Source organism: Notamacropus eugenii, chromosome 5 (genome assembly GCF_028372415.1).
Source record: "Notamacropus eugenii isolate mMacEug1 chromosome 5, mMacEug1.pri_v2, whole genome shotgun sequence".
In the NCBI taxonomy this organism is placed as follows: Eukaryota; Metazoa; Chordata; class Mammalia; order Diprotodontia; family Macropodidae; genus Notamacropus; species Notamacropus eugenii.
The window spans coordinates 25,291,024-25,315,196 of NC_092876.1; the positions used below are offsets into that span (position 1 = coordinate 25,291,024).

The window sequence follows — 24,173 nt, forward strand, 5'->3', positions numbered from 1 at the left end:
CTGGGGTGACCTCATGAGTGGACCCTGAGGGGGGAGGGGAAGGGATAGATGTCCCCTCCCCCCCATTGATCAAGTGATTGGCCCCTGGTTCTTTCAACAAACATTTACTGAACTTTCTCTGAGCACAAGGTCCCATACGGGAAACTGAGGTAAATAAGACACAGCCTCTCTATGTTTAGGGAGTTCACAGTCTAGGGGAACCCACAGCCTAGTAGAGTCAGACACATACATGAATATCTTTCTGGCTCTCCTTTTCTCTCCCACTCCCCTTTCTCTTTCTTCTTATCTATCCTCCCTCTCCCTCCTCCCTCCTCTTTCTATCTGTCTCTCTCTCTCCCTCTCTCCCTCCCTCTCCCTCTCCCTCCCTCTCCCTTCCTCTCCTTCTCTCTCTCTCTCTCTCTCTCTCTCTCTCTCTCTCTCTCTCTCTCTCTCTCTCTCTCTCTCTCTCTCTCTCTCTCTCTCTCCCTCTCTCCCTCTCTCTCTCTCTCTGTCCCTCTCTTCCCCCCATTTCTCTCTCCCTCTGCCTCTTCTAACAACATCAGCCTGGGTGGTCTTTGCCAAATCTCTTCCCTTCTCTGGTCCTAGGTTTCTCAACTATTGAATGTAGATGATTGGACCAACACTGGAGATTTAGAATTGCCGAGACCTTAGAGGTCATTGAGCCCAATGCCCTTATTTGATAGATGAGAAAACTGAAGCCTAGACAAAGCTAGGAATTGGGGGGGGGGGGGAGGGAAGTGGAGAGGGGACGGAACCAGTGTAGGATTTGAACTTGGGTCCCAGACTCCAAAACCCTGCCTTTATTTTGTGCCTGTATACAGTGGATGTGATGCTTTGAGTCTTGGGCCCCATCAGCCCAGCAGTAGCTCAACCATTGCCATTTTGCCGACCCAGGTCAGCTCCTCCTTAGGTAGCCTGGTAGCTCTCCACCACCAGGTTCTGAACGTAATGTGGACTCAGTTTAGACCAAGAGCAACTCGGGGCTGCTGAACTCCAAGGCTTCCCCAGCAGCAGCACCCATGGGTAGGTCCCAAAACCTCAGTCTTCAAGGCAGGTCTGGAAAGCCCAGGTAAGGCTTGGAGACTTCTCCTTGGGGACTAAAGGATCAGAGGAGCTGAGGACCCAACTTGGGTGTTGAAGGACAAGATGAGTATGGGAGAGAATTCAAGAAAAGACAAGGCATGTTTGGGGAAATGAGCTAATGTATAATTTGTTGTTGGCTATTGTGGGACCCGAGGGAGCCTCTGAGCTGGGCTTTGTCTGGAGAGGCTCTTTGAGGGCATCCACACTTGGGGTGGGCTTCTGTTGTCAGAGAGAAGAAAGATTCTCTCTTTGTAGGCTAGGAATGATGAGCAGGGAAGCTATCAGAATGAGGGTGGGCTCTCAGATGAGCCAAGTGGCCATCTACACCCCCAGCAGGGCTGGGAGGAGAGGGCCAAAAACTGAGCCAGCAGCTGCGTTGCGGCGGCACTTGTGCTCCAGTATGGCATGACTTTTGGAGAAGCATTGTGGCTTCCCAATGAGGTGGTAGCTCAGTCCCACAGGGTGGTTCTCAGGCAGTTGGCACAGATTCTCAGAGCCACACCCTTGAATGGTGACGTTCTGACCCCCTGGGAAAAGGATGAATCCCAAAGGTTGGAAAATGGCCTCTTCCTCCCCCCCTCCCCCCCCAGAGGCAGACTCAGAACACCCACCAGAGCCCGAAGGGTGGGACCTAGATCATTCAGTCTGGTCCCTTCATTTTCAAGATGAGCAGACTGGGACCCGAGGGAGGGAGGATACTTGCCCAAAGGTCACAGAGAATAAGCAGCTCCCAGCTTCCCTTGGTCAGGGTTCCCTTTACCCCTTCGCCTCTTCACCCTTTCTCCCCCTTCCTTTCATCCCCATTACCTCCATTCGGAAGCAGGTTCATCTTAGCACAGAAGGTCTCCCCTTCAAAGCAGAGCAGATAAAATCTTTCATCACAGGAGCCGTAAAACGACCGGTAGCAGATGGGGCACAGCATATCACTGCTTCTACCCATGGGCGGGGTCACTGGGGAATCCAGGGGAGAGGAAGTGAGAGGGCTATCCAAGGCCCATAGAGTCAGTCTCTGCCCTCAGAGCCCCTTACACTCCACACACACACAGGTTTGTGGGCATTTGGGTCCAGAGAATGGCCCCAGATGGTGAGGTGGCTGTCTACTGAGCCAGCAATCCCCTAACCCATGCCCTGTCTGGTGATGTACCTAGCATGGGGGGCTCACTGCAGGTACCACCACTGCAACAGGTGACATTGACCCAAGCACGAAGCTCCGCTTCATAAGATAGGCTGTAGACCTGAGGCTGGCAATCCTTAGAAGCCACACAGGAGCCATTCCTTCCGATGGTTTGATATTTATTCTGTGGACCTTAGTGGGAGAACAGAAGAGGACAGAGCTCAGGGGCCACCCAGCAGACACTGCCACCTTCCCTCAGCATCCTCCTCCCAGCCCTTGGTGGGCTTATTCTGGGGAAGTGTCCCCTGGAAAAGGAAGCAGGTGCGTACAACCCTCTGTGCAAAGACTGTCCTCAGGCTTAAAGGGGCCCTTGAGGAATCCTTGGGCACTCAGGTATCTGGTTCTTTCTCCTACTCCATTTCCCTCTGCTATCTTTCCAGTCTGTGTGTCTCGGTATCTTTAGAATCACATAACTTAGAGGGGGGAAGGACATTTGAAGGTGTCTAAACTAAACCCTCTGTTTTACAGATGAAGAAACTGATGCCCAAAGAGGAAAGAGTCACTTATTCATGGTCACCAAGCAAATGTGTGGGAGAGAGCTCAGATTTGAACTCAGTTCCTCTGGGACCTGGAGTCTGGGGGAGATCCCCTGGGAAGTCAGTCCCAGGGGCTCCAGGTCAGGTTCACACACTCTACTAAAGGGAGGGCCATGCTAGACAGATAAGAAAACAGCCCAGAGACTTATCCAAGGTCACAGAATTTGAATTCAAGACTTGTGACGCTCTGTTCCTTGCTCTTTTCCCCATACCTCTCTGCCTCTGTCTCCTTTTCCTCATCTGCATTTCTCCTCTGTTCCCCTCTTTCTCTCTCCCTCCCTGTCTCTCTCCCCACTCTGCTTCTGTGTCTCTGGTTCTGTTTATGTCTGTGGCTCTCCCTTGGTGGATGTCTCCCTGTTTCTCCTTTTTTCCGTCTGTCTCTACCTCTGTCCCTGTTCCTAGATTTTGAAGGTGGACAGTACTCTCTGCAGGGAAACAGACCACCTCGGACTTTAGTAGGTGGAAAATGTCACTGGCAGTGGGGAGTCAGAAGATGAGCCTGAAATTCATTCTTCGCTGTCCTCCACCTCCAGAGGACTAGCTTCTACTGGTAAGTGGCAGCCCCAGATTACTTCTCCTCCCACAGGATGACCCAGCCCAGGACTCCCCCCGGATGGGAAAATGTGCTTGTATGTCCCCCCAGAGAGCTCAGGAGGGTGGCTTTGACCACTCACCCATGAACTCCACTGTGCTAAGGCAGGTATCCTTCCCAGCAGGGCATAAGAAGGTTGTACAGGTATCCGAGTCTGTGCAGTAGTAACAGCTGGTGTTCTTGGGTTTAGATGTGGTCTCTGAGATGGTGGTAGGTTCTGCAGAGAGAGACAAGCAGGGCTTAGGAGAGGGGGTTAGAAGGGGACTGTACCTAGTTAAGAGTCAGGGTTGATTCTGGTTGGGAGGGAATGTTATCTTCTGGCAGTTTCCTGGGGCAGAGCAGGACAAGCATGTTGTCTGGTTGGATTCTGAAGCAGGTGAGAAGAAAGAGGAGACTGTGATTTTAAGAGATAGCTGCTTCAATCCCCTCAGTTTTATGGAGGAGGGAAACTGAGGCCCAGAGACTGGAAGGAACCAGCCCAACTTCATATAGCCACTTTAGTTCTAGGATCAAAGGATTTAGAGTTAGTGCAATATTTAGAAATAAAATCTAGTCCAGGAGTTAACAGAGGGTTCATGAACTTAGGTGGGGAAAAGAAATTACATCTTGAAAATTTAGTATTTCCTTCAATTATTTAAAAAGATGATTCTGAGAAAAGGTCCATAGGCTTCCACAGACTGCCCAAGGAGTCCATGACAAAAAAAGAGAAAGAATCCTAGATCTAATCTAACCTACCCCATTTTGCAGAGGAGGCTCAGAGAAGGGAGTGGTTTGCCCAGAATCATACATCAACAGGAGATAGAATTTTAAGCTCAAGTGAAGCTTAGGGATCACCAAAGGCATCACGCTCAGTTTACAGAGGAACCTTATAAAGTCAAGAGATTTTTAAGCCAAGGGCCCAAAGTCATAGAGTAGCCAGGCTAGCACTAGGACCCATTTCTCTTGGTTCAAATGCAACTCTATCACTCTGGGTCAAGGCAGAGGGTAAAATGGGGGAGGGCCAGTGGGAAATAAGAATGTGTGTTGGGCAGAGGGTACAGAGGCTATAGTTTGGAAGGAAAGAATGCCCAGGGTATAACCATGGAAGGAAAGACCAGGGTCTTAGGGTGATCATGAGAGGGAGAATCTGGGTGTCATGGGAGGGGAGAGAGAGAACCCACCCCCTCACTGGAAATTAAAGGCCAGAGAGTTCACTCAGATCCACAGACTTGTCCCAGAATTCTTAGATCATAGGTCAGAGTTGGAAAGACTCCTTAGAGACCATGGTGGCCAACTTCCCCAAAGAAACTGAGACCCAGGGGGCAGCTTGTAAGTGCCCAAAATCACATCTCAAGTCCAGGGCAGAGCTGAGATATGAACCCAAAGCTTCTAGGAATGAGGAAGGGTGGCCCCACAAAACACAAGGGAAGGCAGACATCGGACCAGCACAGGGACCCATCCACTTACCACCAGAGGTAACTAGTGCAAACAGGTGCCCAAGAACCAAGACGAGCATGGTTGCCAAGGACAGGAGGGTCTAGGAGGAAAGTCAGGACAGAGAAAGTTGGGTCCTTTTATCCAGGCACTGAGGCTGGGCAAGACAGAAGAGCAAACAACCAGTGAAGATAAGGATGGCCCCCACCCAAACCAACTAACCTCTTAGATTCCAAAAGGACTCTGAAATGGCCCTTCTCCCTGCACCCCAACCCAAGGACCCAACTCGAGACAGTGTCTAAGAAAGCCTACATCTGGATGGCAGCTCTGACACTGATTCCCTGGATAACCTTGGGCACATCCATCCTCTTCTCTCTAGGCCTCAGTTTCCATAAGATCATAGATTCAGAGCTAAGAGAGACCTTAGAGACTACGGAATATAATGTTCTCATTTTACAGGTGAGGTTAGATGATAAATCTAGAGCCTCATACCTAAGGCAGCATTTGAACTCAGATCTTTCTGTGTTTAAACCCCATGTTCTGTTCACTAGTTTCTGGGCCACCCAGTTTCCTCCTTTGTAAAATAAAGGATGTAATTAATTACAAAGATTTTGTTGTTTTTTTCCAGTAGGAGTGGGAGGGTGAAAAAGGTAAATGATAATGGACAAAAATAAAATTTAGTAACTAAAACTAAAATATAATAAAGCAGGTCAGATTAGGTGGTCTCTAAGAACTTTTCTGACTCTGAGTCTTATGATTCTACATAAGATATATGTGCCACATTGGGCATAGATTTGTTTTCTCTGGGCCTTAGTTCATCCTTAAAGTTAAGAGACTGCTCTAGATCAGGGGTGAGGAATCTTCGGCCTCAAGGCCACATGTGGCCCTCCAGGTCCTCAAGTGCAGTCCTTTGACCGAATTCAGACTTCATAGAACAAATCCCCTTAATAAAAGGATTTGTTCTGTAAAACTTGGAGTGGGTCAAAAGTTCAGACCCGAGGTCTCACTGCAAGTTCCCCACCCCAGGTGGATTAGTCAGCAGTCTTTAGCCAGGGATAAGTGAACTTGTTTCTTTAATATTTTGGTTTCTGTGTCTCAGTATAATTGGTTTCCTTTGTAATTCTATGCATTTTACTTTGTGTTAAAAACCTTCTGGGAAGGGTTTATAGGCTTTACCCAACTGCCAGTAGGGTCTATGATACAAAAATACAAAGCAAAAAAAAAAAACAGTAACAAATTCTTGAAACTAAGCACTTCCTCATGTTCTGTTCTGTGTGGCAGTACGCAATAATGAAAAGCAGGCCAGCCAGAAGCATTTAGGAAATACTCACTGTGGAGCAGGTTGTGGGCAGAGAAATACAAACGTGGAAGGATCTTGAAGCTCCTATGCAGAGTTTGGTTGGGATTCAAAAAAGGTAAGGCAAGAAAGCCTTGTTCCCCTGCTCAGGGACCAGGAAGAAACACCCCACCTCTTCTGCATCTTTGGTCTCAGCTAAAAGTCCCTGCAAAGTTATAGGGTTGGACAAGGCCATCTCTGGAGCCATCCCAGCTCCCCTGTTTTGTGTTTTTCAATTAGTCACCCCTTTGGGGTAGATACCACAAGCAATGAGGGGAATGTTTTCCCTAGAAGGCTACTGAAAAACAGGTTTTGTGTGAGAAAAAAGAAGGGAGGGAGGAAGAGGCCCTGAGATGGGAGAAGGAAGTAAGGAGTGGGGTGGTCAGCACTCTATTTGCCTTTCTGGGAAATGAGAGAGTTTGGGTGGGTATCTGGGCACTGTGGGAAATGCCAGGGCCAGGTTCCTGTATTACCAAAGCTCCAGTTCCTGCCAGAGCAAACACTCCAGGGTTAGAGGAGGAGGAGAGAGAGAAGGTGGAGACCCCCAGCTGACACTGGAGAATAGAGGTCAGCAGGGGAGGAAGCAGACATCTCCTCTACCCTCAGGACTGCTAACATGTCCTGGGCTAGCCCAGCCCAATTGTGGACCTGCCAAATTGTATTAGGGCCCAGGAAGGGAGTAAGGAGACTTGGCCCATTTCTAGCTTCAGCTCTCTGGCTGACTGATTCCCTTGAGTCCTGGGCTCCCAGTGACTTTGTTCTTTGAGATCATGATCTCCCCACAATCTCAAAGACCTCAGGATGGTCTGTGGCATGGATCCCTCTTCCAGAGCCCACTTGGTCCTTCAGCAGTGGTGAGGAACCCTCTCTGTGGGCTAAACCACATGAGACAGATAGGGAATAGTAAAAAAATCACACTTTTTTTTTTTGAGGCAATTGAGGTTAAGTGATTTGCCCACTGTCACACAGCTAGTAAGTATCTCAAGCCAGATTCGAACTCAGCTCCTCCTGACTCCAGGACCAGTGATCTGTCCACTGAACCACCTAGTTATTCCTTGAGATTGAACTCAGTGATATCTAGGCTTTCTTCCAGAGCTGCAGCCTATGACTGACTGATTCCTTTATGCACTTGGGTCTTCTATGGTGGCTTTTAGCAGGGACCGAAAGTTATAGGAACCTCCCTTCCTCCCTCCCCACAGACCCCCACTGAGAAGGCAAGCAGTTAGATATAGGTTATACATGTGAAGACATACAGAACACTCCCATAACAGTTATGTTGTGAAAGACTGACTATATTTCCCTCCATCCCATCCCTTTAAGTATTTGACATTCCAGATAAACTGAATGCGTTTTTTGATGGTACTGAAAAGGGGAGTTAATGGGACCAGAAGCCTGGTAGGTTAAATGCAGATTGTCTGGGGTCTTAAATCCAGGCAGAAAAGTCCAAATATTTTTTTTCTGGTGGTGCTAGGGAGCCACAGAAGGGTTTTGAGAAGGGGAGTGGTAACACCATCAAATCTGTATCTTGGTAAGATTATTTCTGTAGCTGAGTGAAAGAGGGGAAGGGCTGAAATAAAGGAACCAATTAATTAAGAGTCTGATTACAATAGTACTGACAGAGGTTGCTGGCAAGAAAATGAAGATAAGGGGACAAATATGAGAGGTGTACTTAAAGGAGATCACAATCGATAGACTTTACAACTGATTAGACATGGTAAGGAGGAGGTGACCTACAAGTGAAGGTGGAAGATAGAGGAGAAAGCAAGTTGACTCTAGAGACAAAGGATTTGGATTCAAATCCTGCCTGTGTGACCTTGGACAAGTCATTTGACATCCTCAAACCTCAGTTTCCCTCATCGATGAAATGAGGAGCTTGGACTCTCTGAGGTCCCAGCTCTAGGGTCTCTATAAGTAAATCCAAATTAATTTGGGGTGGGAAAAGTGCTACCACCTGGAGGGGGCAAGTAAGAAGGGTCTCCTGAAGAAGGTATATGATAGGCATTTCAAAGAAAGTCAAGGTGAGGTGAGCAGGGAGGGAATCTCAGGCATAACTTCCTCCCATGCATCACTGGAGGGTTAAGGTCAGGCGTGTGCTTCTGTTTCTTGGCCTTTTTCTGTGTGTCGGTCACAGTCTCTCTCTGTCCTCCATGTCTCTCTGTCCTGAGTGGAAGAGGAGCTGTGCGGAGTGGGTTGTCAGGGAGAAGAGATTTGGAGACTGAGGACAGGGTCTGGGTGACACATGCCTGGCTTGGAATAGCCAAAGCTGAGGTCACTTCCTGGGGGGAAATTTAGAGAGCCAGGGACCTGACTCACCCCCTAGTACCACACCCTACCTGATACCCATTCACCCAGGGATGGAGTCACAGCTCCAGGATGCCTTCCTCTTTCTCCCAAAGTCTTTCTCCCCATGAGCTTCTCTTTCCCTGAAAGATGTCCCATTAGGTGCAAAAGATCCTTAGGGCTAAGAATCTGAGTCCTATAAGTGGCTGGGGTGGAGCTGGCCCAGCCCAGTGTGAGTCAGTCAGTCACCCATCTAGTATCGGCAGCCTGGGGCCTTCATACAGACTGAGAGGGCACTTGGTGTGCTATTCCTGACTCAGTGTGTGTGACTTGGTCCTGGATTCCTCACAGTTTTCAGGATATTGAGATAGAGGCTAAGAAACAGAGATACAGATGGAGACAGATAGACCTGGGGAGAGACAGAAACATGGAAAGGAAGACAGACATAGGGGAAACATACTGAGAGACAGACTGAGAGATTGATGGGGGAGATATGGAAAGAAAAAAACAGATTCCAGAGACACTGAGACAGACACATGCATAGATATGGGGACCAAGGAGGATGGAGGGAATAAACACCTCTTATGTGCTAATATTTACAAATATTATCTCACTTAATCCTTGGTCACCTATTTTCAAGGTTCAAACTAGGTGCTTTTACTATTCCCATTTTACAGCTGATAAAACTGAGGCAAACAGAGGTTAATTGACTTGCCAGGGCCACACAGCCAGAAAGTGTTTGAGCTAGATAGCAACTCAGGTCTTCCTGATTCCAGGCCCAGCACCCTATCCTCTGCACTACCTAGCTGCCTCAGGAAGATGGAGAGAAACAGACTAAAAAAATGGTAAATTAGGGAGAAACTGAAGAGACACAGAAAAACAATGAGATGAGAGAGAGACAAGAAGTTACACTGGGAAACAGAGATAGTGAGAGTGAGATGTGGAGCTTAAGATGGAGGAGACAGACAGACATAAGGAAAGACAAGACAGAGGAAAGCAGATTGAGATAGAGTAGAAAAAATACAGGGAAAGACAGGTACAAGTAAAGACAAAGAAAGAACACCACGGGGAGAGAAAAAGACAGGCTAAAAGATGGGGAAAGAAATTGAGGGAGGCAGACACTGAGTGATAAGGGGAGAGACACACAGAGACAGGTAAAGAGAGATGGAGAGAAAGACTACGACAGACAGAATGCTGAAGTTATAGGGACAGAGAGAACAGAGAGCTAAAGAATGAGCCATGGGGGAGGCGGGGTTGGGAGGGGGAGTTCCTGAAGCCTCAGGGAGGAGTTGGCCCCAGCGGAATACGGTGGAAACCTCCCTCAAGGGAGTGGAAATAAATCATCCCGGGCTCAGTCCGGGTGCAGAGAGACAGAAGAGCTGACACCTTACTGGACATGAGGGCGCTGACCCTGCTTCTTCTGTTGCTGGCTGCTGCCCAGATTCAAGGTAGGGGACCCAGAGGAGTCTGGGAAGGGGGTTCTGGAGTTTGGGAGAAAGTGGAAAAGTAAGGCAAGGAGAAAAATAGCCTTCTTCGCAATTTTCCGACCGAAGAGAGGCACAGACTAAGAGATTTAAGAAAACAAAGGGAACGGGGTGGAGACACGGGAAGAGGCGAGGTGAGACCCTTGTTCAGGGTCTCATAGGATCTTAGATCTGGAGTTGTAAGGGCCAGTAGAGGTCACCTAGTCCAACCCCCTTATTTTACAGATAAGGAAACTGAGGCCCAGGGAGGGAAATGACTTAGGAGTAAGTGGCCCAGCCAGGCGGTGGATGAGTCTTTCGAACTCGAATAGATTCTGACAGACTCGGAAAAAAAATAGAGTTATAGGGAGAGGTGGTGAATGGAATGCGGAGACGTGGTGGGGAAGATATAGTCACCAAGAGGACTGGAGACGGGCGGGGTCCGAGCGGGGTCCGAGAGGCAGCGGAGGGACGGAAAGCTTGTTCTTTCACTTCAGAATGTGTGGCCCCTCCGCCGCCACTTCCCGCAGCTTACATTTAATTCAAATTTGAAGTTGGGAAACCTGGCAAAGAGGAACTTAGTCAATCGCCGGGGGTTACGGGAAGGAAGCAACCCCCGGGGGAAGGGGAATGAGTAACCGGAGGGAAACGCAGCTGGAGGAATGAGGAAAGCACTAGAGGGGACCCCATGGGGGGGGGGGGGGCGGCCAGGGAGAAAACGCTGGGGGTCGAAGGGTAGGATAGGACGAGGAGCTAGCCTGGACGAGAAGAGGCTAGAGAAGGCAGGTGGGGAGCCATGCCTAGGAGAGAGGGATGGCACCTAGCTGGAGGGGGATGGACAGCGGGAGTTGAGGACAGGGACCTCGGGGGAGACGAGCAGGGAGCTCTTGAGGGGCACCGAGCGGCAGGGACCACGTGAGAGGGTGAGGGCAATGGAATGTGGGGGCAGAGCGCGAATTCGAGCCTTAGCAAGTGACCGGGACCACCCAGGGAGCGGGGGGCGCCCAAGTGCCACCCTCGGCTGCCTCGCCCCCTTGTCTCCCCAGTGTCCTCGGGCTTGCGCTGTTACCATTGCGAGAGCCGCGGGAACTGCACGATCGAGACGTGCCTCCCAGGGCAGGAGCTGTGCCGAACCACCGCATACACCAACCGCCGGACAGGTGAGAACTGGGACCCGTGCCAAGCTGGTCCCTTCGCTGCCTCGCAGGAGGACAGGCACTTGTCTCTAGAAGGCCCCTGTGAAGTAGAGAGACGTGTGAGTGGATCGTCGAACGCGATCCCTCCATCTGACTCACTGGGAAACTGAGAAACTCTCCCAGAGCCCTCAGCTTATCTTCGAGGCTCCGAGGACCTGCCCGAGGTTACGAAGTCACTTAGAGGCAGAATGTAAAAGGCCTTGAACGCAAAATCCAATTACCCTGCAAAAGTCAGAAGAAATGAAAAAGGGAGGGGGCAGGGATAGGGGGAGCCAGGCCAAGGACCAGCTCAGTTTGGACGACCAGGTGGGCGTCATTTTGTGACAACAGGAGACTCCTGCTCCTATAAGGAAAGGGAAGGTGGACTGTTATTAACTCTTGGAGCTAAGAGTCAGACTGGAGTCTTCTGCCCAGGGCCTTTAAATTTAAGAAAGCAAACCAGAGTCACTGGATGTGGACACTGAAAGGTCTTAGATATCATCCCTTCCACCTCTCCCGTCATAGATGGGGAATCAGAGGCCCAAAGAGAAGGGTTTTTGCCAGATGTCACACAAGCTTGGGGAGGAGCTAGGATCAGAACCCAGGGCTGGGCACTCCAGTTGTCTGACATCTCAGAAAATAGGATGGTTCCTTGCCAACACTGACCCTTCCACACCTGTGCCTTGAGTCCGCCCTTTTCTCTGCAACCTAGCTAAATTATTGATTTTCTTATCTTTGATCATGTTCTCTCCCTCTCTCCTCTATTCCTCCCTTTAGCCTGTAGACACCAACTTGCAGAATCATAACAGGTTTGAGCTAGGAGACCATTAAGACTCGAAATTCAGAGAAAGGAGTTGACCAACTGGTCACTTATGAGCTGTGAATTTCCTATAAAGCTTGCAAACGTCTCACTTTGCAAATATCTCATTTGATTCTCTCAACCATCTTGGGAGGTAGGTGCTATTATTAGCCTTGCTTTTCAGATGAGTAAAATGAGGCACAGAGAGGTTAAGAAGTGACTAGAACAACATTACATAGCTGGAAAAAAATGTTTTACACAGGTCTTTCTGACTCAGTGTCCAGCACGTTTATCCATTGTGCTACCTAGTGCACTCAGCACAAAATAGCATGTACACTGATAAAGAAAAACATAGCCTAAGTCCTAAGTAATTTCAGGGGGAACACTAACCATGGGGAGCAGCAGGGGAGGCTTCCTGGAGGAGGTAGCCTTTGAGGTCCCCGAGGGATTCTGAGAGGCAGAGATGAGGAGAAGGAGTATCCCCAGGCTCAGAGGACAGCCACTTTAGAAGATACCCATGATTTCTACCTCCTCTGACTCATATTTCTACTTCCTCTGACTCATACAGCTATCCTCCATGGCGGGCTAGTGGGCTGCTTCCCAAACTTCTCATCTATTCCTTCTATCCTAATGGTCTCTATATGACTATGTCACTAGTGTTTTCTGTCTCAGCCTTTTAATCTCCATTCTAAAGCTCTCCATCTTGTTTCCACTGGTCCTTGGATTTCCTCATGTAAAAAAAAAGTCTTAATATACAGTGCTACCTCCCTCCTTTTTTTTTTTTTTTTATCTATTTGACTCCTTTTCAAAAAGTTGTAGCCTTCTGGAGCCATGCTGAGTCCTTTCCAATCTACCAAGGCTCAGCATCACAGAATCTCAAAAACTGGAAGGACCCACTCCTGAAAAAAAAAATCCCTGATAAAATATTTAGACCATCCCATCTTCCTTCCCCCATACTGGATTCTGAGTCTTTTCTCAGCTTCTCCCTCTATTCCTGATAATATCCTGGAATGTCTCTCTTCCTCTTCTCTTTCTCATCTCCAGATTCCTTCCCCATTGAGTGTCCCAGCATGAGATTTCTCTGACCTTTCTAGAATAGAAGCTTGGACTTGGAACTGGGAAGACCTGAGGTCATATCTAGTCTCAGACACTTACTAGGTGTGTGACCCTGGGCAAGTCACTTAACCTCTGTTTACCTAATAATAATAATAACCCTGGCACCTTCCTGTCTTCCCACACCTCATCGCCCCACCACATATGCTACAATCCAGTGACACTGGCTTCCATGCTATTCCTTCTCCAGACTTTCCATTGACTGTCCTCCATGCCTGGAAATACTCTGCCTCCTCACTGCCATTTCCTGGCTTCCTTCAAGACTCACCTCAAATCCTACCTTCTACAGGAGACCTCCCTTGACCTCCTCTCTTCCCAGTTCATCCCTTCCCTCTGAGGCTACCTTCCATTTACACTCTAAATATCTTGTATGTACATATTTGTATGTGATCTTCTCCCATTAAACTGAGGTCCTCAAGGGAGAGACAGTTATATTTTGTTTTTTGCCTTCCTTTGCATCTTCAGCACTTAGCACAGTGTCTTAGACATAGTGGGTGCTTAATAAAACCTTGTTAACTGGTTGACTGAACTGTTGCCCTCAGAGGCAGCCCATTCTGCCAAGGAATGTCTAAGGGTTAGGAGGATTTTTTCGGTACAGGACTGAAGAATCATTCCTGGTCCTGCCTTTTGGATCAGACAGAACAAACCTAATCCCTCTTCCATATGACAAGGTTTCAAACACTTGACCAAGTCATCTCATCTCCAGGCTGAACATCCCCAGCTTCATCAATTTTCTCAGTTCCAGATGATCCTCCTGTGTCAGGGACTCAACAGTCCTTCAACCTCTTGGTCGCCCTCCACTGCACACTTTCCAGTGTCCTTGAATTGTCATGCTCAGAGCTGGACACCATATCCAAAATGTGGTCTCAATTAAGGGTGGAACCATCACCTCCCTCTTCCTGGAAACCAGGCCTCTCCAACCCAGGCATCTCTTTGGCTTCTGTGGCTGCCACATCATATAATGATTCATATTGCCCTGGCAGTCCAGTTACACCCCCCCCCCAGATGTTTGGCAGACAGAAGCCTGTCTGACCCAAGCTCCCTCTGTCTTAAAGTTGGCTGACTTTTTTGTCTCCATGTATAACCCTTTTCATCTGTAGAGTTAGCTCTGGCCCAGTATCCATAAACTCATGGATTTAGGGATCTCAGAAGTCACCCTCCTCATTTTAAAGATAGAGAAACTGAGGCTCAGACTAGGAAGTGACTTGGTTAAGATTTCACCATTAGTGGGCAGAAGAGCCAGAATCCAAACCCACTTCTTCTGATGCCAAATCCACTACTTTTCCCACCATATCATGGAGTATCAAGGTCACTGGTGATCCTGTCATTGAGGCATGTAGGATTGGGCAGTGAATGAAGCACTCGGTGTGGAGTCAAGTTCAAATCCTGTCTCAGATTCTACCTATGTGATTTTAGATAAGTCATTTAACCTCTACCTACCTCATTTTCTTCATCTGTAAAATGGGAGTATTAATAGCCCTTTCCTCCCAGAGTTGTTGTGAGGAATGAGATAATAGTGATAAATGCTATCTAGATGTTAGTTATTATGATGCATTATGTTGCATTATCTTGTTGGCATGAACATGCCATATATAACTGTATTCAAGTGTAGCCAGGAGAAAAGGAGACTTAGGATTTGTTACACTGGGTCCCTCCCTTGGAGCACACACCTGGGTAGAAGTATGTGGTAAACAAATCAGAGGTTTCCCTTCAATACAAGGCTAGCCATTGGTAACAATATTAAACAGCACAGGGCCAAGAACCAATCCCAAGACATTCCACTGGAGACAACCTGCTGAGTGGACACCAAACCATTGACAAATCAATGGATCTGGCCATTTTAATCGGTTCCAGTTCTTGTCCATATCTTTCTGATATACCACTCACCTCCTCCTCAATGTGTCTCTTCCCAGTTCCCAACAGATAGAGGATGCCCACTGGTGGTGGGATGATGCCTCCCACATCCCCACCTCTGCTGGGTTTTCCAGAACTCCACCTCATTCTAACCTTTGGACCCACTATCCTCTTGGTGGGTACCTACCCTCCTTGCCACTGCTTCCCCAGGCTCCTCTGGGCCTTGCCATCTGCTCTCCTCCCTCTCTAAGAACAACCTCACTTTGCCATCTGCCTTGAACCAAACATGAAATATAAGCCCTCCTCAATAATTTGTCTTCCCTCCATTAGGAGGTGAGTATCTTGAGAACAGGAACCAGCTCACTTTTCTAGGTGTGTCCCTAGAGCTTAACACAGTCCATTTAGTAAATGTTTTTCCATTTCCAGAGTTACTGTGTCAAGCATTTTGCTAAAAATCTAGATGAGCTATACTTAACGTATTCCTTATATCTCCCAGCTTAGTAACCATGTCAAAAAAGACAATCAAATCAGCCTCAAGTGACTTCCCATTTTCGTGAAAACCACTCCCGTGATCACTGCTTTTTCTAATTTTTCCCTAGTCCCCTCTTTCATTGTACGTTCTAGAATCAAAGTCAAAGTCAGGGTCTAGAGTTTGCAGATTCCAGTCTTTCAGAATCTAGGGATGACTTTTGCCCTACTCCAAGCTTGGGACACCTCTGGGACATCCCTGGCAATGAGGGACTGGATTATCCCACCCACCGTCCTGTTCGGTCCTTGAAGCCGAATTACACTTGGCTCATCTCAGCCAAGTAATTTGTCCTTCTCAAGAAAAGCTAGCTTCTCTCTTCCTTTCTCCTTATTTTTCTTGGGTACAAACTTTCACTTTCAATCTGTCCTTTATAGTCCAGAAACAGTCAAAGAAAAGAGACAAAATCCAAACAGTTAGTTACCCGACTCCACCCATCTTGGACAGTGGCCCTCCTATTCATTCGTTAGTACCTGTCCTTTCCTGCCATATAGTTTTCCCCCATATTATTTTATTTTTCAATGAACAAGAATTTGTTTTCTACCCTTCATGCTCTCCCCTGAAATTAAAAAAAAAGAATATCTTTAAAACAAATATTAATAATTTAGCAAAACAAATTCCTACATTATCCATACCCCCAAAATGTATGTCTCTTTGCTGCATCTTGTACCCATTCCCTCTCTGTTAGGACGTGGGTGTCACTTTCACCATCAGACCTCTGAAGTCATGATTTCACCTTATGTTGATCAGATTTCTGAAGTCTTACAAAATTCTTTAGGTCTTACTGCATTGTCGTTATTTATCAGTTGTTCTCCTGGTTCTGCTCCCTTCCCTCTGCATAAGTTCCTAGAAATCTCAGGATTCTTAGCACCCGTATCCACACACACACACACACACACACACACACACACACACACACACACACACACGCCTTCCTTACCTACATGAACTCATTCATTACCTACAGCAGCACCCCTGGCAAGACTCTCAGAAGGGAAGCGTCAACCACCATTCTTCTCCCCTTCTTTCCCGTCTTTTGTCTCCTGAAGCATCGCAGGGATGAACATCCCCATTCCTAGGAACCCTTGGAGAGTCCCTCTCTGCCCTATAGAAGAAAAGTTTCCCACCCATTACATGACTCCAGATGTCCATTTGTCTTTCCCTTTTTTCTGTCATGTCTTTCCACAGGTCGGGATTCCCCTTTGCCTCTTCAAATCCTTCTCTTTGTTCTGATCTTGGCTTGTTTTCCTTCAGGAATCCTTCCTTCTCCCTGGTCACCTGCCTTTAATGAGCAGTTAACGAGCTCCAGTCAAACCTGAGGTGAAGGTCAAAGGTGATGTTCCACAGTGGCCCAATGATGTAGCTGACCAGAATTAGAGCTTGGGAAACATAAGCTAAGACCCATTTTATATAGCCTTCCATCTCAGAGCCCCAGTTCCCACCTCTAACCCACATACACATACACACGTGCCTACTTCTTTCCTCTCCAATGAATGACTTTGGTGAGTCATTTAGACAAATACTAAGCAATTCCACTTGCCCATGCAAGTGACTGGGAGAGATATGGATTCTAGACAGAACAGCCCAGAGGGAATTCACAGTCCAAGGGGGGAGTATGTATTTATTTATTCATTCAGCCCATAGTCATTTATTAAATCCTTCTGTGGACTGTGATTTGCGCTCAGTTCTGAGAAAGGCACTAAAGTTAGTGATATATGCCCCCACCCTTGTGTCTAGTAAGAAGATAAGACATTCATTCATCTTGTGGTACAGTGGATAGAGCCTGGCAGGACCTGGAATCAGTAAAACCAGAGTTCAAATCTGACCTCAGACACTTCCTAGCTGAGCGACCCTGACTGAGCCTCGCCATGCTTCAGTTTCCTCATCTATAAAATGGGAATGATAACACCTGTCTCCCAGAGTTGTCGTGAGGATCAAATGAGATATTAGGAAAGTGCTTTGCCAACCTTAAAGTGCCATCTAAATGCTAGTTATTATTATCCTACAGCTATCTGTACCTACTGTGTACAGAGCACTATACTTGCCACAGGCCCTGCCCTCATGAAGTTTCCAATCAGAGAAGTAAGCTAAGCATGGAAAACCTTGTGTTGAAAACTCCAGTGTCCTCTTGGTCGGCTACCAGGAGGAGCCTGGGCTCCAGGGAGACTGAGGAAGCTAGCCAGGGCTTAGGCACCCCTTGCCCATATTGTCCCCCCAGGAGTCCAGGAGCTGGAGGTGGTGTGGAGGGGCTGTGCTGTGACCGGGAAAGACAACAGCTCCATGTCCTACCGAACAAGCCAGGAGATAATCATGCTGAAGGAGACTGTGTGTGACTTTGACCGCTGCAACTACCCAGACTCCCGTGAGTGGGACCCAGACCAATTCACCCTGAGCCATGCAGGAGGGAGGAGCCAGCAGAGGAGAGCAGCAGAGCTGGAAGCGATCTTAGAACACAGATGGTCATAGTTGGAAGGGAATCTAGAGACTGTCAGAGCTAGGAGGGACCATAGAATGTGGAATGGTAGGACTGTGGGAGGGACCTTAGAACCCAGAGCATAAGTGGTCAGAGCTGAGAAGGAACTTAGAACCTAGAAAGCCTTGCGGGGAAGGACCTGAGAAGAAGAAAATGTAGACTGTCAAAGCTGAAAAGAATCTTAGAACACAGAATGGCAAAACTGGGAGGGACCTTAGAACCTTAGATCTTAGAAGAGATCTTAGGGTGGAGAAGTCAGGCAGGGAAGTCACAAAATATATACATTCAGAGCTAGAAAAGTCCCCTTGCTGCAACTGGGGAGTGGAGAGAGGGTTGAGGTGTTAGGGGAGGTCTGTTGAGAATGATTTCCTGGGAGACAGGTCCTTAAATAGGAGTTCACAAGAAGGCCCAGGTCAGACTCCAGATGAGAAGGAAGGAGAAGTAAAAAGCAGGTGAAGACCCTTGGGACAGAGGTCAGAAAGATCAAGAAGAGGGCAGAAGGATGGGCAGGCTAGGAGGGGCAGGTGTGGGCATGACTGTAGGTACTGAGCCACCCATCGGAAAAGGAGGAAGGGAGTGGGCCTTTCTCTCTGTCTTCATTGTTTTCTTTCTGCTCCTTTATCTCTGTCCCTTTCTCTGTCTCTTTCTCTTTCTGCCTCTCTGTCTCTCTCTTTGCCACTCTGTCTCTAAGTCTTTCTCTTTCTCTCTCCCTCTTGCCTCTCTGTGTGTCTCTCTGTCTTTCCCTTCTCTTTGTCTCTCCCCCTCCCTTCATTTCTGTTTCTCTCTGTCTCTATCTCTATCTCTGTGTCTCTCTCTGTGTCTCTCTCTGTGTGTCTCTATCTCTCTGTTTTTCTCTGTACCTCTGTCTCTGTCTCTCTGTTTCTCCCCCCTTTCGTTTCTCCCCCCCATATCTCTCTCTCCCATTGTCTCTCCCTCCTTCTCTCTTCTCTCCGTCTCTCCCCTTCCCCCACCCATCTCTATCTCTCTGTGTCTCTCTCCATCTTCCCTCTACTGGGGCCAGTAGAGTTACTCTCTGTCCCTCCCTCCAATTCAGGTCCCTCCCCTACATTCCCTCGGACTCGAAACCTCGAGTGTGAGTCCTGTGCATCTTCTGACCAGAGCTGTGAACGAGGTCGGGCCCTGAACCTTCGCTGCCCAGAGCCCACAGACCAGTGCATAGAGCGGATTTTCCAAAGCAATCTTGAAGGTGAATGCAGTCCCTGCCCCTTCATCCAAGGGCCCTCCCTAACTACCCTCTCCTCCACCCTTCCTGCCTGAACGGCCCCCATCACCGCTCTATCCCTTAATGCCCCTCCCTCATCTTCCCACCCTGTGTGTCCTCCACAGTCGGCCCCCTGGAGGAGCGCTACATGCGCGGCTGCGGGAGTTTTCCTGAGTGCCCCGGCCCTGTGGGCTTTCATAACAACGACACTTTTCTCTTCTTGAGATGCTGCAGCTCTAACCAGTGCATCAGTGGCCCAAGTGAGAAAGAGAGGGAGGAGGGGGAAGAGGGAGGGAGGGAGAAAGGAGGGAGGAGGAAAGGAAGGAAGAAGGAGGAGGGAGGGAGGTCAGGCTAACCTGGGTAGTTGCAGGGTACCAATAGTATCTGTGGGAGGGGACAGCCCCGGTGACTTAGCTTGCTGAGGGGTCGAGGACCAACTGGCTCTCCTTCCTTTCTCGCTCTTTTCCCACCAGTAACGAAACTCTCCGACCAACCCCTGAACGGCCTCCAGTGCCACAGCTGTGAGGGGAACGGCACCCACGGCTGCTCCCCAGAGGAGACGGTGGTCACTGCCTGTCAGGGCCCTATGAATCGATGCTTTGAAGCCACAGGCACCCATAGTAAGGACCCGTGGGTGGGGAAGGGAACATGGGGAAGGGGTTAAAGAGAAGAGTACACCTTTAGAGATCAATCCTCCAGTACAAACCTTTCTTTACAAGATGGGGAAACTGAGTCAGGAATTCCTGGAGGGAGGGGGAGCGACTTCTTATGGGAAGAGGGGAGAGCAACACTTCCAATGGGCTGAGATTTCCCAGAGTGGAAGAAAGGAAGAGTTAGAATCCATCTGGTTCATCGGAGAGCACTGGGCTTGTGGTAGGGGAGACCTGATTTCACTTCCTATCTCTGAGACTTCTTAGCGATGAGACCCTGTGCCTCAATGCCTCCCCCTGTAAAGTGAGGACCTGGACCTGATGACCCCTTGGGGCCAGGATCCTGTAACCCTCTAAGGAGGCTCAGAGACCCACAGAATCCTAGAACTTCAAGCTGAGTAAGGACAGGCTCAGCCACCTGGTCCAGCAGGGATCCTGAAAGGAGGACCTCCTGGAAAAGGATGGGTGATGGAGCTAGTGAGAGCTCCCCCCCAACGCATACACACACACACACACACACACACACACACACACACACACACACACACTCCCATATGCATCCTCACACCCATGCACACACTCTCATACGTACACATAATCACACACACACACCGACACAGTTACACTCACCTACACTCCATATCTATACTCACACCCATACCCACTCGCACTCACACATCCACTCACATACACAGTCACACTCATATTCTCATACACACATTCTCATACATACCTACTCACACAGCCATACTCATATACATTCCCATGTCGTCTACACTCACACCCTCACACCCATGCACACACAAATACTCTCACACACTATCACTTATATGCTCACACACACTCAGCCACAATCACATATACTACACATCTATATTCACATGCACACCACTCTCATACACACACATACACATAGCCACACTCACTCCATATCTATACTAACATGCATTCCTTCTCTCTCTCTCTCTCTCTCTCTCTCTCTCTCTCTCTCTCTCTCTCTCTCTCTCTCACACACACACACACACACACACACACACACACACACACACACACACACACACACACACACACACACCCTCGCTATTTCCATTACAATGCACAGGGTGCCTGAAAACAATTCGCATGCCAGGCTGGGGCAGGATCCCATGGGAGGCCATATCCAGGGAGCTCAGGGCCAACTCAAGCTGGACCTTTGAGCCTCAATTTCTCCCCTCTTCCTCCCTCTCCTCTACCACAGAACACTGGGGTCCCGGCTACACCGTCCGAGGCTGTGTGGCCCCCACTTGGTGCGAGTCTCCCCATCTGACTGCCACCTTCTTTGACCTGATCGAGCCACAAACCTTCTGCTGCTTCAGCAGTGAATGCAATAGCGCGACCCGAGATGCCAAGCCGCGAAAGAACAGGGCAGGACCCAGGCTTCTCCCTGCCTCTCTTCTCCTCAATCTGCTGCTTTTGCTGCTGACCATGAACCTAAGTCTTGCTCAGGGAGCTTGACCCAGCCCCATGCTGCTTCCCATCCCCACCCTCCCCTCATAATTTAAGGTTTGGTGTGAAGTGTAGAGTCTAAACCCCCTCATCACCCTCCACTCCTAGCCCTGTGAGACGCCCAGGCCTTCAAAGGCAGAGGCTACACATCCATTGATTGATTGACTGATGAACCGAATGGACAATGAGGGCAGGACTGGGTAAAGGTTTAGGGGGAGGAGTTCAGAGGCCATAATTCCCCAACACAGCTCCTTGGCACTATCCCCAGGAAGGGCATCTAGGCCCAGGTAAGGCTGTGGAAGGGGGTCTAGAGAGTCAGGGTCTGGAGAAAAGGATCAAGGATGGATGGGGCCTAGAATGCTAGAACGGTCTGCTGGGTGGCCCTTGATGGGCCTGCCCTAAGTTTAGGATTGGCAATAATCCATCTATGGGCAAGACACCTCCAAAATGGAGCATGACTTTTGGAAGAGAGAGGACTACAATTCCCATGATGCCACTGCATGTGAAACCTGTGCAACCCGCAAAGCTGGAGGGAGAACTACACCTCCTACGATGCTTTGGGCAAGGAGGTCCACTGCACCTTCCATGGAGCCACAGCTAAGGGCTAGAACTACACCTCCCATGATAATCTGAGGAAGGACGACCCCTAGCAGAGAACCATGGAATTTCGGCTTTGTAAGGGACCTGTAGTCTCCAACAGCTGGTCATTCAAATCTCAAATCAAACCTCCTACCTTTCAAAGCAGACAGGTAGCATGCATTTATTAAGCACTCACTGTGTGCCAGGTGCTGGTCTAAATGCTGGGGGATACAAGTGCAAGCAGAAAGAACAAGTTTCCATTCTAAAGGGAGCAGACAAAAGTCGAAAGTAGCCGTTGGGAAGGAGGAAGGTGCCCAGTCTGGAGCAAGGTGGCTGAGCTGTACCCTTCCACGCTGGGAGAGCCCTCATCCTGGCCATGTTCTGGCCCACGCCGAGTCGGTTCATTCTGCCTTCTTGGCCATAGCATCCCTTCGGAAAGTCAGGGACAGTTCTTGGGCTTTTGCAATCCCGGAAAACCCCACGTTCTTTAAATGTGTTCCTGAAAGTGGCATGACCTGGACGGTGCAGAGTCACTCACCACACTGTTTATGGAACCTGTGCCCAATGAGGAACTAAGTGTTGTCAGCAGCCCCCGCTTATTTATGAGTTATATTGAACTCTCAGGCCTCAGAAACACCTCAATTGTTTTTTATGTGTTTTGGAGGATAAATCCTCACCAAGCCTCTCCATCTTGTACTTGTGAAGTTGATTTTTTTTAACTTTTTTTATTCCTTTCTGCATTTCACTTCGTAAATGTCAGGACTTTTATATATATATATACGTACACACATGTATATTTATTTAATATTTTATTTTTCCCCATTACATTTAAGAACAATTTTTAACATTCATTTTTTTAAAAAATTTTTTAACTCCCAATTCTCACCCTCCTCTACCCCCTCACTGATATAAGTTATATATGTGCTGTCATGCAAAACATATTTCAATATTGGTCATGTTGTGAAATAAAACACAGACAAAAAATAAACAAGAAAAATTAAGAAAGCAAAAAATATGTTTCCACCTGCCTTCAGACTCCATTGGTTCTTTCTCGGGAGGTGGATGGCATTTTTCATCAAAAGTCCTTCAGAATTGTCTTAGATCATTGTATTACTGAGAATAGCTAAGTCATTCACTGTTCATCGTTGTTAATAATATTGCTGTTACTGTACAAAATGTTCCCTTGGTTCTGCTCATATCACTTTGCATCAGTTTGTGTAATCTTCCCAGGTTTTTCTGAAAGCATCCTACTCCTCATTTCTTATAGCACAACAGTATTAGACCACAATCATATACCACAACTCGTTCAGCCACTTCCGAATTGATAAGCATTCCCTCCATTTCCAATTCTTTGTCACCACTAAAAGAGCTACTATTATTTGTGTACATTTTTTTTTTTGTTTTTTATCTCTTTGGACTACAGACCTAGCAGCAATATCATTTGGTCAAAGGATATGTATGGTTTTATAGCCATTTGTCCATAGTTCCAAATTGCTCTCCAGAATAGTTGAATCAAGTTTACAACTCCACCAATAATGCATTAGTGTCTCAGTTTTCCCATATCCCCTTCAACATTTATCATTTTTCTTTTCTGCCATATTAGCCAATCTGATACGTGTGGAGTGGTACCTTCAGAATTATTTTAATTTGCATTTCTCTAATCAAAAGTGATTTAGAGCAATTTTTCATGTGACTTGAAAGCCTTGAATACTTCATTTAAAAACTGCCAGTTCATATCCCTTAACTGTTTATCAATTGGAGAAAGACTTGTATTTCTATAAATTTGACTCAATTCTCTGAATATTTGAGAAATGAAGGCTTTATCAGAGAAACTTGCTGTAAAATTTTTTCACAGTTATAACTGTGTTTCCTGCCATCTTATTTCCATATTTATCCTACTCTCTCTCCTCACCTTGTCCACCCTCAAAAGTATTCTGCTTTTAACCACTTCCCCCAATCACCCTTCCCTTCTATCCTCCTCCTTCTCTTATCCCCTTCCCCTCCTACCTTCCTATAGGGTAATATACATTTCTATACCTAACTGAGTGTGTATGTTATTCCCTTTTTGAGCCAATTCTGATGAAAGTAAGGTTTAAGCACTCCCCCCTACCTCCTTTATCTTCTCCGCTGTAAAAACTCTTTCATTTCCTCTTTTATGTGAGATAATTTACTCCATTCTCCCTTTCCTTTTCTCCTCCTAGTTTATTCTTCTTTTTCATCCCCTGTTCGACCTAGAGGCCAATGAGCTACCCGAGTCTTCTTACCTTTCGCAGGTCTTCGGTGATCAGCCGAATAAACGTATTGAGAGAAGAGACTTTCCAGAGTCAAACAAGGGTTAGGCTTTATTCAGGGTCTTAGTTAAGTATCCATACGCAAGGTGAGTTCTTCCCTAGGAGAAAGGAATCCTCCTCCTCCCAAGG

The 24,173-nt window shown here is 47.8% G+C and overlaps 2 protein-coding genes across 3 annotated transcripts; one reads left to right on the forward strand and one right to left on the reverse strand.

The window, feature by feature from the left end:
- Positions 1-23,614, forward strand: PLAUR (plasminogen activator, urokinase receptor). The gene is given in 11 exon segments (XM_072607827.1): positions 1-149; positions 2,395-2,873; positions 3,196-3,343; positions 6,080-9,862; positions 10,924-11,037; positions 17,563-17,706; positions 18,872-19,024; positions 19,165-19,299; positions 19,513-19,659; positions 20,927-21,175; positions 21,178-23,614. Coding segments are annotated over 8 exon segments (1,047 nt in total). The 5' UTR covers positions 1-149; positions 2,395-2,873; positions 3,196-3,343; positions 6,080-9,810; the 3' UTR covers positions 21,231-23,614.
- On the reverse strand, positions 1,185-10,440 carry LOC140503672 (phospholipase A2 inhibitor gamma subunit B-like). 2 transcript variants are annotated; one of them, XM_072607828.1, is made up of 6 exons: positions 10,295-10,440; positions 4,832-4,901; positions 3,468-3,602; positions 2,228-2,389; positions 1,891-2,034; positions 1,185-1,610 (listed from the first exon to the last, which is right to left on the reverse strand). In XM_072607828.1, exons 2-6 carry the CDS (start codon positions 4,878-4,880, stop codon positions 1,405-1,407), a joined length of 696 nt encoding a protein of 231 aa, XP_072463929.1. In that variant the 5' UTR covers positions 4,881-4,901; positions 10,295-10,440; the 3' UTR covers positions 1,185-1,404. The 2 variants fall into 2 exon arrangements, with proteins under 2 accessions (XP_072463929.1, XP_072463930.1); XM_072607829.1 differs by lacking the exon at positions 10,295-10,440 and having other exon boundaries at positions 4,832-5,172.
- Positions 23,615-24,173: the final 559 nt, after the last annotated feature.